We start from the raw sequence: 12,908 nt of genomic DNA, 5'->3' as shown, positions 1-12,908 counted from the left end.
AGGTCAGGGCTAACATATATAGCGGTAGCTTCATTACTAAAACGGTTCAGTATCGAATCGTTGACGAAGACGTAATTTTAATAAAGAATCACAAATCACACGTTTAATTAGGTTTATTTCAGTGGACCTGTGTGATATTTAAAAACGAATCCTCTTGTACCCAGATACAAGCATCGAGCTTTTTTGTGTATCCAGATTTTTCAAATGGATCAAAAATGTTTTATGCCGAATTTTAAATTTTTGTAACGTTTTAACGACTGCAAAACTAGATCGGGTTTGCATGAGCTTGATCCACATTTTAAAAAATGGTATTGATTTTATTTGTAACTGGGCGGCCAGTACCTGTTGCATATTTCACATCAATTTTCCAGAATTAAAAACGCTTAAAATAAGTTTATGTTATTTTTACATAAATTCCGTTAGATCTGCGAAAGTCGCGATTAGCGTTGCATCTTTTTTCTCCTTTGAAGTAGAATTTTAAAATGTATTCAACTGTATATTACGTTATCTTGTTTTGATAAAACTAAATCAATGAAAAACAGCGCGGAACTAAATTTTCCTAACTTGTTTCCCTTTCAATATATAACCATTTTAATATCACCAAAACCTGCCAGATAAAAACATTACAGCCAAAGAGGTTTTATTACAAATTTGTACATATTATTTACGAAAAGACTTTTTGCTCCATCTTATTTATATATACACACAAAAAGAAATTACATATAGTGTTATTGTTTTGACACAGTGGATGTTGGAAAGACAGTAAAGGCTGGTGAAAGTGAACAATAATGCATGAGCTACTGTAACACGGGCTAATTTTGTGTAAAAGCGTGAAAAATTGCAATATAACACCACTATTCGCAAATTTTCAAATACACTCAATATTTCACATATCTACTGTAATGTACTGACCTATAATATAAAAATTTAAATTTCAGCCGTGTTCTTCTTCAATATAAATTGTGACAGTGGTATTGTAGTATACCTATACCGATACATATCTTTCCAACTCTACACTGGAAAATCTAATACAAGTAACTTACAGCTAAACAATAATAGTTACTGCCTTATTCAATATTACAAAATAATTATTTAGATAAACTTCTCGTTCCTCATTTTTAGTGTTTGCCTTGCGATTCTGCTAAGCTATTTCTTTTCCTTTTAAAAATGTTCGTTAACATTTCAGAAATATGCGCTGAATTCTGCATAGATAGCTCCTGTTCTAAATGAAGAAGATTTGAAATCGCAGTAGCAAAATCATTGAAACAGACAGATTCTGTTATACTCAAGCATTGGTAATTGCTAATTCTTGCTATTTCAGAATTAAATGTTTCTCGATATTGAAGACCTCTTACTGCACACAAATGCTTTATATTATCCGTGTCTTTAGAAAGTTCAGGAAAATTTACTAACAAACTGAAACGGATTCCAGCACCTAAGAATGTCGGGCGACTTGACAAGTGTCCCAGCTTTCTATCCCAAACAAAATCCAATCTATCGTGAAGGTAGGACATAATGATTGACATTTTATTATATGCGACACCAATTTCTCCCGGACAGTCTGAGGGAGTACATATTAAAACTCGTACGTGATCATGAACGTTAATCCAAATAGCGATTGTTTTATCGTCATTTACAAAAACACCCCGGCCGTAAGGCCAATGTTTGCCATGTAGTCGAGTACAATCATCGATTTCTTCTCTGTCGCACAAAGGAACAAGTAATCCATTAGAGGCCAACGTAGCACTTATTTCTGATGGCTTTTCTAAAACTTCATTTAGTGTGTAATAGGTTCCGCCTTTTTCCGCAGACTCTTTAAGTGATTGAAATAAATTGGAAAATTTTTCATTCATCAATAATATAGTTAAAATTCTTTCTACTTTTTCCAATTGACCAACCTTGAGATTTATAGGCAACTCAAAGTTCAGTAAATTTCTTGTGCACTCTATGGTTCCAGAAAGTACAAATTCCTCACTAGGATCAATATTTAATTCATCGAATGGTTTAAACGCAGATGATGATTCTTCTGAATTGAAGTCCGATGAGGGATGAATTGGTAGGTCCATTGTAATATTTATGTTGTGAAGATCTTTAATTAAAGGTATTAAAAACTCGTGAAACACTTCGTAAACGTAATAATCAGGTGCTGCAACACCGCCTGGAAAATCTTCTTCTACTGTTTGTATTACATTTTTATTGTTTGGTAATTTTTTAACTGCAGGCCACACGACGTCAAAGAGATCATGGTCTAGTTTTGTTATTCTGAATCGTATTAATTCAAATATTGAGCGTTTGAGAAATCTTCCTAATACAAACGGTGGCGTACTTTTATTTGACGATGCTGAAAGCGGAGTCCGAGATGGCTTTGCTGATGCAAGTAGGCGATAGCAGCGTTCTATTATATCTAATGCTTCCGGTGTATCCAAATTTCGGCGGGAAGAAGCCTGGTCTTCAGGAACTACGTAAGTAGATTTATTATTTAAAGTAAATATCGGCAAACTTAATAGTTTTATAAAATATGTTACTTACAAATATACTAACCTTTATCGGACAACATTTTCTGAGCTACATCATCACTTATACCATAATCGTTTAATAATTGTTCATAAGGAAGTAAATTAGGATTCTTCAAGTAATCTTCAGCAGACCGTCCATTCTAAAACGTGAATATATTAGGTTATAATAATACAAAACCACGACTGTTTACGGAAAAGAAATTTTATTACATCATCCAAATCTTTTGCATTAGCCCCTAGTTGTTGCATCAAATAATAATAGTGACCATTATCCGGTATGACAGCAGCATAATGCAAAGCAGTTCTTCCTTCAAAGTCTACAGCGGAAAGGGTTTCGGGAAACCTGCAAGTGATATTTAATTAATGAATATGATAATAATCTATGTATATTAAAGTTATGTAACACCAACCTGCCACCGAGATATTTAATGATGTTTGTTTTCCCAAATACTGTAGCAACATGTAATGGAGTAGCGCCGTTTGGTGATATAGGGTCTCTAGCTATTGCAAACTTCCTTCTGTCTAAAGCCGTTTGTAAATCTCTAATGTTTCCTTCTTTTGCTGCTATGTGAACACGATTGATCTTTTGCTGAAAGAAATAGAATTATATTACTTGTATTTACTTTAAAAATTAAAATACCCTTGTCATTAGATTAATCTTTAATCTTACCATATATGTAGGTACATTATCTAGAAATGATTGTAATTCTATGTTTTGTGAATGTCTTCCGATTAATCTGGATCCTTCACCGTTAAGCACTAATGTGGCTAACATTTCCATGTTGGCACTATTAATTAAATTAGTTACTTCTGGATCAATTTCGTTATCCTGTGTAATTACAAAAAACAATTTAAAAACGGGACTAAAAACTAAAATTACAAGTGACGTTACAGAATTTTTTAAGACAGTAGCGTTCTAAATTTTACGTACATGTAATCTAAAAAGCTAGCAAATTATTCTATGACAGTGGTGTTACGAAGTGTCTGTGGGTATTGTACAGTGCAACGATGATGCATCTATTCTAAGAAACACCACAATCAACTAAATAATTTACATAATTTACCTCGTAGCTGGTAGGAATTTGCTATACTTGGTCATATGAATTATACTTACAACAATAAGTATTTCACCGTGTACTGATCCGTCTTTTTGTGATATACTAGCATCTTGTGAGTCTTGTTCAGCATCACCATTAATAATACCTTCTATAAGACTTTCTTGAGTATTTCTGCCATTGATCTGCATTCCTTAATTAGTAAAACAACCAAAGATAAACTTAAAAGGGACCCTCAATACCTTATTTAGTAACATAATTATTAAATTTAAATAGTTTCATTTGTGGTTTCGACTAATGAGGTTTGAATTTTACCTCCTTTCGAATTATTCTTTTCTGACATATCTATATCATTTGTATCATGTGTTAAAATCATATCAGTAGGTTCTGAATGTGTTTTCTCCTGTACTTGAACGTCGTCATCATCTTCGCTGTTATCTGAGTTCGTAGCGCTTTCTGTTTTTACAGAAGCAACAGATTCCTTCTGTACTTGTTCGTACGTACCTGTAGTAAGATCAGAGTTGTCACCGTTTGGGGTATTGTACGTATGAAAATTTTCAAAATGCTCCTGTTTTTTATCCATGTCATCTCTCTGTTCAGGTGTAATGGTAAACGTACTTTCATTATTGCTGTCATTTGCATCTTCTGGATTTATTTCTTTATTTAATTTGGATTGTTTATCTTTTTCCATGTTATTAATATCATTGTTATTGTTACCATCATCATCTTTATTCTCAGAATTTACCTCGTTATGATCTTCAACACTTTGCTTATTTGATATTTCATCTTCGTGTTTTTCTTCAGATCCTGTAACAACTTCTGCATCATTTTTATCTTCATCATCTTCTGTATTATCATTAACTATATGTATGTCTGAAACATGTTTATTATCATGTTCTGTACCATTTTTTAAATCAGAATTTTCATCGTTTTGGTTTTGGTCGTTATTTGTGTAAATAGGTTCGTTTTCGTTTTCACTGGGCTTAATAACGGTATCTGTGGATTGTATATCTTTAGTACCGTTTGCGAAGGTGTCTTTTAATATTTCTTTATTAACGTCAGTCTCTTCTTGTCCTTGGTTTTGATCTTGTTCTTCCACAGCTTCTAAAGTCTAAAATGCATAAAGAAAAGTTCATGCAAATGTTTATCAAAAAGCTAAGCAAATCAACAATAATAATCCATGATGACTAAACATGCAATGCTAACCTCTTTGGTTTTCATGTTTTCTTCGTCATTTTGGTGTTCATTTATATTTTGTTTCTCTGCGTCGTCTAATTCTGGTAACGTGTTAATGAGCTCGTGCGTACTACTATTTTTCATGGCAATAGGATGATTTTCATACGTTTCTGATAATGTGCTAGTGTTATTTTTAGAAGATATATTTTCGTTAGACGCTTTTAAATTCTTTTTTCTAGATTTCTTATTTATGTCAGTAAAATGTTCAATATCTAATAATTTCCAATCCCAAGATGCTGGGTAAGCACTTGATGGAGTTCGAGGTGCATCAGGTAAAATTTTTAAAGCATTTTTGTCTATTTCTTGTGGTCTATTTTTATAATAAGCCGGACTTTTACCTTTCTACAAATAAAAAATATAACTTATTGACAGTATTTTACTATCATTTGCTTTGGAATGTAACTAATTCATGTTAAAATTTTCTTTAGATTCGTTTTAAATATTTTTTTTTCTGATTTTTTAAGCGTTTTGGAAATATTTGTTATTTTACGAAAATATAACAGTCAGTAAGATATTTTTTATTGTCTGCAGTTTAGCCTAAGATTTAAAAGGATTCAATTTTAAAGAATTTCGATTGACTTAAAGTAAATAAACTTTACTGGCATTAGTTTATAATGCGAGAAATTAGGTTGTTACACTTATAATTATGCTCACGTTATCAACTATGCTTTCATCAGCTCCTAAGTCGACGAGTGTGTTATACGTATGCTGTTCGTCCTTCACAGTTGCAGCATAATGGAGAGGAGTTCGTCCATCGGTGTCAATATCATTGATGCCTTGAGGGTATTTTTCAATTATGTATTTCAGTATGCTACAGCGTCCTAAACCGGCTGCCTACAAAAACATGGAACATTTATATTTCTGATTTTGTGATGCAACATATTGTCAAAAACCTATGTTTACTATTTAAAAAAAATTGCTACGCTTTTACTTTGGAATTAATTTTTAAGATTTATTTAGATCATTAAATTATGGTTTTATTGGACATCTATGGCAGAAGTTTATATTCAGCAGTGGACGTAATACGGCTGCTGCAATATTTATGACGAACTTTATTAATAATAAACGGGAGTTTATAGTGAAAATCTGAATAACAATCGAAAGTCAGGAGTTCGATTTCTGAAAATTGCACACTTAATGTGAAATATAAACATCGCTCCTGTTTATTTATACTGAAGAAATATTGAAAAAGGAAAATAGCTTATCCATTTCATTTATATCAATTAGTACTTGAAAATTAGAAATCTTTTAAATACCTTGTGTAAAGCAGTCAAGCCGTTTGCATCCTTGCTAGATAATACGTGCGAGGGCACAGGATCCGCTGTGAGCTTCATCAGACCTTCCAGATCGTTTTCAATTACCGATTTATGGATATCTCGAATTGTATTCTGGAATAAAAAATGTTTTATTATATTGTATTGAATATAATGTACAAATGTGTGTGTACAATGAATATAGCCTAATGTACAAAGAACATAGCCGCGAGTATAGCTCTTTCTTGAGCATAGCTCTCTGGGTGACTTTGAGCCTTTTTATGAGGTCTATTGTAAGTGATCACGTCTCAAATCCGTAAATCATACTGGTCAAAGACTTTCGTCTTTAGATATTACAGTATTTTGAATGAGAACAAGTTTCATAGTTTTTATTTACTTAAGATAATTGTTTTAAGAATACATAGCAAATATTATCCATTCATAAATAGTGTCCTTTACCATGATGTAGGGTACCGCTTCTAAAAACCGCTTGACAATGGGTTGGCTAGAGACCTCACTGAGCAAACGCGTTCCGTGTCCTTCCCAAATAACGCGCTGCAAGCGGCCCATGTCGCATTCGTGGCACCATATTCGTATATTGTGGCGTTTTATCACCAGTCCTGTGAAGAATTCAGATATAGATAAAGGCAGACATTAAGATATAACGAAGGACGCTTCAATAAGTTACTAGGACATGAATTAACAAGAATAAAAATTCGACTCAGTTTTTGTGGATTCTAATATATTCCATATTAAAGCATTTAGAGTCCCGTAGCCACGTAATTTAAATAAGGGTGGTATTATAGCAGAACTAAATATTCTATTTTGTTACATTGGGCTCCCCTGGTAATCTCAGGACGTACACGAGTGACACCTATAAATAATTCAAAGTGGGTCGTTATTCTGTATAAATGACTAATCTATTTTCGTATTTTCTGCTTGCGTACAAGTAGTTGTAACTTGTCGTCTCAATCACATAGATTTCTTTACAAAAATATATTGTATAAGAAATTAATTATACAAATCCGCTATTTGTCCTATTTGGTTTATCGTAATTCGTCCACTGGTGGACCGTATAATCAGATTTTTCCAATCAATGTTTCTTTTCTATTTCTTTCTTCCTTTATTTCTACCCGCATTTTATAATCTATGGTCAGACAACAGACATATAGTTAAATTGATGTCATAAAAATGTTCTCGACTTTCAATTATTTTAAAATTGAAATAATCATATACATTCTTGTAGTTAATAACACGTTGAATATTTATGGTTTCTATAAACTGCAATCGATGTAAAAGTTCAAGGTGAAAGCTCTTTGTGGCTGGTAGAGGGAAAAAACGCCTCATGCTCTGCGTTTGATTGTACATATTAATAAAATTGTACCCATTAATCAACTTCACCTTTATATTATGTTATCGTGTAGTAAATATTACGTCGCTCTTAGAGACAAGTTTAGTAGAGCAGTACATCGACAACCTTGTGTGGATAAGAATAGCAACGAACTTAAGAATAGCACTAGAAATAAGGATGGACTTGTTATATATTAGATGACTACATAAAATTAGTAAATTCTTTGAAGCCAGCAGTGTATGATTTTATAATAAACCCGTTCAATTAAATCATAACACTGTACTGTAAAAGTTGTTTGAGGAATAATACATCTTGGGATTGAATTACTTTAACTAGTGTAACAATGTGAAAAAAATAACATTACAGAATATAAAGTAGTATCTCTTCAGATTAGGGCGCGTTTAAAACCTAAGTAACTTCGAGTTAAAGAGAGATAAAAATAATATGAATAAATTAAAAACTACGTTATCATCTAAGATTAGTAATCAAATCTAGGTTGTTGCGTGTTTTTTACTCAGTAAATCTAAATATATCAAAAATACCTGAGCTTTAGTCAAGTTTTCTAATTGTCATTGTAGTGTGTTATATACAAGAGAACTGCCCTCACGATTCATTTTTCTGCATTTTACGAAATCAACATGGAACAAACTACTAGAAATCTCTTAACAAAATATGAATGAAATCGATATAGTAGTTTTCCAATCAGATTTTTATATATATATATATATATAAAAGTAAATAAAATATGTGTGTTGTATGTATATATGTGTAATAGCAATAATGTTATAGATATATTTTAAAATATCAATTCTTTAGCAGTGGTAGCTCAGCGATAGATAACTGTGATTTGCGACCTATGGGTCGTGGGTTTGATTCCCAGGATACAATATTAGAGATGTCACACTTTGTATATTAATTACATCGGATCGCCACTGCCTACAAATAGTTTCCTGAAGATTGGCAGCAACATCCTCTGCGTACTATTATACAATACTGTGATGGCCAACTCGCCTGCCAAGCGTGGCGATTATGGTATACCCTCATAATGTAATATTGACATTGCTATAAATATATGCAAAAATTTTTTTAAATGTCTTATCACGATTGTTTTTGTAATTGCTAATAAAGCTTTCGTTTTCTGTAAACTATTTTTCGTTGAAAGCAGTTTGGAAAAACTTTTATAAAGAGTTTCTACCTAGTGTACATTTTCACTGTGGATACATTGATTTCCATTAATCGAATGCTGACACGCATCGTCACGTAATTGAATGGACGGTCGTCCTCATTTGTGGAATTGACTTAGTCAGTATTTCGGTTTAAGCTTAAAATATTTATGTACGTTTTCTGATACACATATGTGATTCTACGAATTACTAGCTATGTTTGAATCACTTCATCGTGTATTCGTTATTTTATTACATAAGGCATAACTATTATAGGCATAAATATAGGAAAAATATAGGCATAAATATTATACTGGCAATCTGGAACTTTTAATACCAAATTAAAAATATACTTTATACGTATCCAACGTGAAATGAGAATTGTCGTTGACCAGTTACTTAACTACAATACTAAAATGTCTTTATTACGGTTTATTTATATATGCTTACCTTTCATACTAGAATAGTAGTGAAAGGCCAGCATTATTTTTAGTCGTAAAAGAAGATTCTCTCTGCCCAAATCGACTCTTGTTCCGTTACATATAAATTTTGAATTTTCTCCGCCTCTTCATGTAAAAAGAACGGAGGGTAATCTGCCTAAGATTTCTGGTTCCGGTTTGTTACATAGTGTTTGGAATTTTCAGCTTCTCATAATTATTAAGCAATCATATATGTACATCTACACACATTTTTGAATGCTAATATCCCATTAAATATATTTAATATTCAAGTATAATTGAACCTAACGTTATCTATAAGAATATGTTTGTTGAAAAGGTCATTTGATCTGTTCTCAATCTGTCTACCAAATATCTGGCGGTCAAATACCTTTCGTTATTATTTTCAGAAAAATACGTACACCATAATTTAATGGTAATGCATTATATTAAGTATAATCATTAAATTATTATGGTTGTTTTATACATTTATATAAGTCAAGAAAATTTATTATGTATGTGTGAAAACAACAAGCTCCTTAACTGGTGTCAAGGGCGTATTTTTATTATTCATGCCGTCTGAGACTTGGTAGACAACTTTAATGTTTAATGACATGGACATCTATCGATCGTGTACACCTGACGCATTCGTTCAATGTAGGCCAATTATTGTGTATTGACTAGTGATGGGTGGGTTAGATTGCCTCTATTGTCTTTGGTATCGATTAGCTGCGGAATCGTTATGTACAATTTTTATATGTGCTTAATTTTTTTATTTCCTATGAAGAAAATAATAATGATTAACAATTTAGCGAAAGTTATTTTGATTTGTTTTTCGAATTTTCTTTCATAGGTGTAATGGAAAACAATAAGACACAGTAAATATAATAATTATTAGACGTAGATGTCATAACGGTATCAATCAAATGGTATGTGCATAAACTTGTAATAAAACCTTTTAGGCTGTCCATTGTATATCTGGCTGGTTTAAATGTCATTAAAAAGGTTACATTAAAAACAGAAGCGACAATTTGTTTTTTTTTTTTGAAGAATGAGTCATGTAATCCAGGGATTTTACTGTCAAAGATGCACCTCATTTCGTTAGACTATTACGGATTAAATGGATGCCATATTTTTAAAAGTGGATCAAGTGCGGCATAGTTACGAGGTAGCTGAATATAATAGTTCCGACGCATTTGAAAAAGCTTTATATATAAAAAAGCTCGATATTTGGGTATGTGAAACATTATGAACCGTGTACTCATTTTAGATTCATTTTTGAGACGCGAGGAAACTGAAATTTTTTAAGAATATTGGTGACAAAAAATGGATCAAGTATGACAAGAACGTGTGAAAAAGTCTCGGTCGAAGATCGGCCAGGCCGCATAGTGTGGTGAAATCATTGTTAAACTCGTAATAAGGTTATCCTGTCTTAATAGTGGTATTGAAAGGGCATTATATATTATATCTTTAACTGCGAGGCACAACCATGGATTCGTATATGTACTGCCAATAGCTGATGATATTAAAACAAGAAATTATGAAAACGGCCGAAATTAATCAATATATAGGTAGTGCTATTTCGTTGTGATAACGCTAGACCACACATATCTTTAGCCACTCAGCAAAATATAAAAGCTTGTCTAGTAGGTGATAATGCATCCACCATATGGCCGTGACCTTTTGGTTTATTCAGAATTGTTTAAGTAGTGACAGATTAACATCAAGAGAGTACTACCAAAACATGTTGATTTTTTTTAACAGAAGTTCCAAAATTTATACAACTTCGGCATCAAATAACTACCTATAAGACGAGAAAAAGTTATCGAAAAAAATGATATTCCATAGATAAATGAAACTTTCTTTCTTTTTTAAATAAAAAAACTTCTCATCGTTAAAGATGGTTATTATGTGTGTATGAATTCACAGAGCTGCCATGAATTTTTATTGAGCTTATCGGGATTGGTTACTTTTTATGGTTATTGTATTGAATTGCAACTAATAGTCATTGTTAAGAGCAATATTCATTATAAGCAATAAGCATAAATTGAAACAAAGTTTTCTACGAAATGTTTCACCGCTAAATTAGTAACAATATACTTATAATCATTGTTTCACCTTGGAAATAGTACATCATGTTATTTATGGCTGCGTAATAATGTAATGCGATGTCATAGAAATAATGAAAATTTAAATTCAATTGAAATAGACTGCATCGTTTTTAAGATATCATAATACGTCACAACGTTTACTTGAATATGGTTTAATATTTGTTTAGTATATGTTGTTAATTACGACCAAAAAACTTTATTTATTTACTATAAATAATTTATAAAAGTTATCAGTCTATAGATGCTGCATTAGAACAAGTAATTCTGACATATTATTTTCAGTTCCTATCATGAAAAAGTACGATACTATTCTGAAATAATATTTCAAAATATTTTTTTTTTAAAAATTAAGATGTGGGAGGGAGTAAAAGAAACAATCAATTGAGATAAAAACAGTAGTGTTTTATAACGCAGTGCAAGAATAGTGCTATCACATCAATAGAGGGCAGGGACTTGCGATCGTAGGTCACGGGTTCGATTCTCGCGAGGCAATCTTATATAATTCACATTTTATTCATTAATTATATAGGATTGCCATTGCTCACAAATAAGTTTTCAGTTTTCGAACTGCCATTGCTAACCCGTCTGCCTAGCCTGTTGATTATAGTATATCCTGAAGGCCCATACCTTGGACTGGGTGTCTAACAGCTGAAAAGAGAGAGTGTTTTGTAAAAGAGTGATAGTAACATAATTTTGGCAATTATAACAACCTTCCAACACAACACAATTAAGAATCTTAAATTCAAATAATACCGTACCGGTTTAGGAGATCCGAATACTCTGGCAGTTTAAGTTGTGACACTGTCTGTGTCGCGTGAGGCGTTATTTGTTTTCAACAACAAGAGTTACGCATATTCGTTATGCAATATTACAATGTAAACCCATCTAGTTCACGGACCCTTCCGCTCCGTGAAATCAGTACCGATGAAGCTGTAAATGCCTTAGGGCTAACAGCATTAACGTCTTCAGAAACAGTACAATGTAAACCCGCTAGCGTGTAACTAAATTATTATTAAAAAGTCACTATACGTGTAACTCATATAACGTGTATAAGAGCATTCTCCCATAAGTTGCCTTTTATATCTGTTTTAGAATTTTGGATCCAGTAGACGACGAAGAATTCAAAGAATTTTTATATATATCAACATATTCCAGCTGCTTGTTATTAAAATTTTCGTTTCTTAGTATCAAGTACAAAGGCCAAGTCTTCCAATTATTAGAAATTCCTGTCAATTCGTTATTCGAGCATTTTTATTGTTCAAATTTGGAATCTTTAACAAAGAGTTGATATAATTGATAGATAGTCTACGAGTTGATTGAACTAGACTGAATATACAGGGTGATTGGTTATACGTGTGAAAGCTTTAAAGGAATGAAAGTACAGCTCATTTGTCGTCAATTAATGCACGAGACACGCTATTCAAAAATCAATGGTTTCAGAAATAATAATTAATATAATTATAATACAGTAAGATGACGCTTTGATGATCAATTTTTATTGGAAATAGATGCAAAAACTTTTAAAATGTTTGCTGACAAATGAGTTATATATTCTGCCCTTTAAAGATTTTACACCTATTACCAATCATCTTATGTTTAGAATTAATTCATATTTCACATATTTTATTTTAATTAAATGTTTTTGTATTGCTTATGTATTTATTTCATAATTAGTCTTTATCAAATAGTATTATATTAGTAGCTAATTCTTTATTATGGATGATAAATGCATATTTTTCTTTTTTTTTTATTTCAATCGACATCTCTTTATCAATCTACAAATCTT

At 31.8% G+C, this 12,908-nt stretch overlaps 1 protein-coding gene across 1 annotated transcript in view; it reads right to left on the bottom strand.

The window, feature by feature from the left end:
- LOC137933466 (uncharacterized) overlaps positions 1-12,908 on the bottom strand; it is a 28,668-nt gene that overhangs the window by 5,967 nt on the left and 9,793 nt on the right. The window contains exons 5-15 of the mRNA XM_068777423.1: positions 6,520-6,680; positions 6,064-6,195; positions 5,462-5,641; positions 4,778-5,149; positions 3,887-4,682; positions 3,631-3,764; positions 3,187-3,345; positions 2,927-3,105; positions 2,727-2,859; positions 2,542-2,656; positions 1,130-2,458 (exon numbers count right to left, since the gene is read on the bottom strand). Coding sequence (XP_068633524.1) covers positions 1,130-2,458; positions 2,542-2,656; positions 2,727-2,859; positions 2,927-3,105; positions 3,187-3,345; positions 3,631-3,764; positions 3,887-4,682; positions 4,778-5,149; positions 5,462-5,641; positions 6,064-6,195; positions 6,520-6,680 — 3,690 coding nt within the window. The remainder of the gene's footprint in view (positions 1-1,129; positions 2,459-2,541; positions 2,657-2,726; positions 2,860-2,926; positions 3,106-3,186; positions 3,346-3,630; positions 3,765-3,886; positions 4,683-4,777; positions 5,150-5,461; positions 5,642-6,063; positions 6,196-6,519; positions 6,681-12,908) is intronic.

The sequence above is a fragment of the Battus philenor genome, unplaced genomic scaffold, assembly GCF_028537555.1.
Source record: "Battus philenor isolate CCGP_79_NKW_IND1 unplaced genomic scaffold, ilBatPhil1.0.hap1 SCAF_13, whole genome shotgun sequence".
NCBI classification, from domain to species: domain Eukaryota; kingdom Metazoa; phylum Arthropoda; class Insecta; order Lepidoptera; family Papilionidae; genus Battus; species Battus philenor.
The sequence above is the reverse complement of the archived record's forward strand: the minus strand, read 5'-3'. Positions and strand labels throughout refer to the sequence as shown.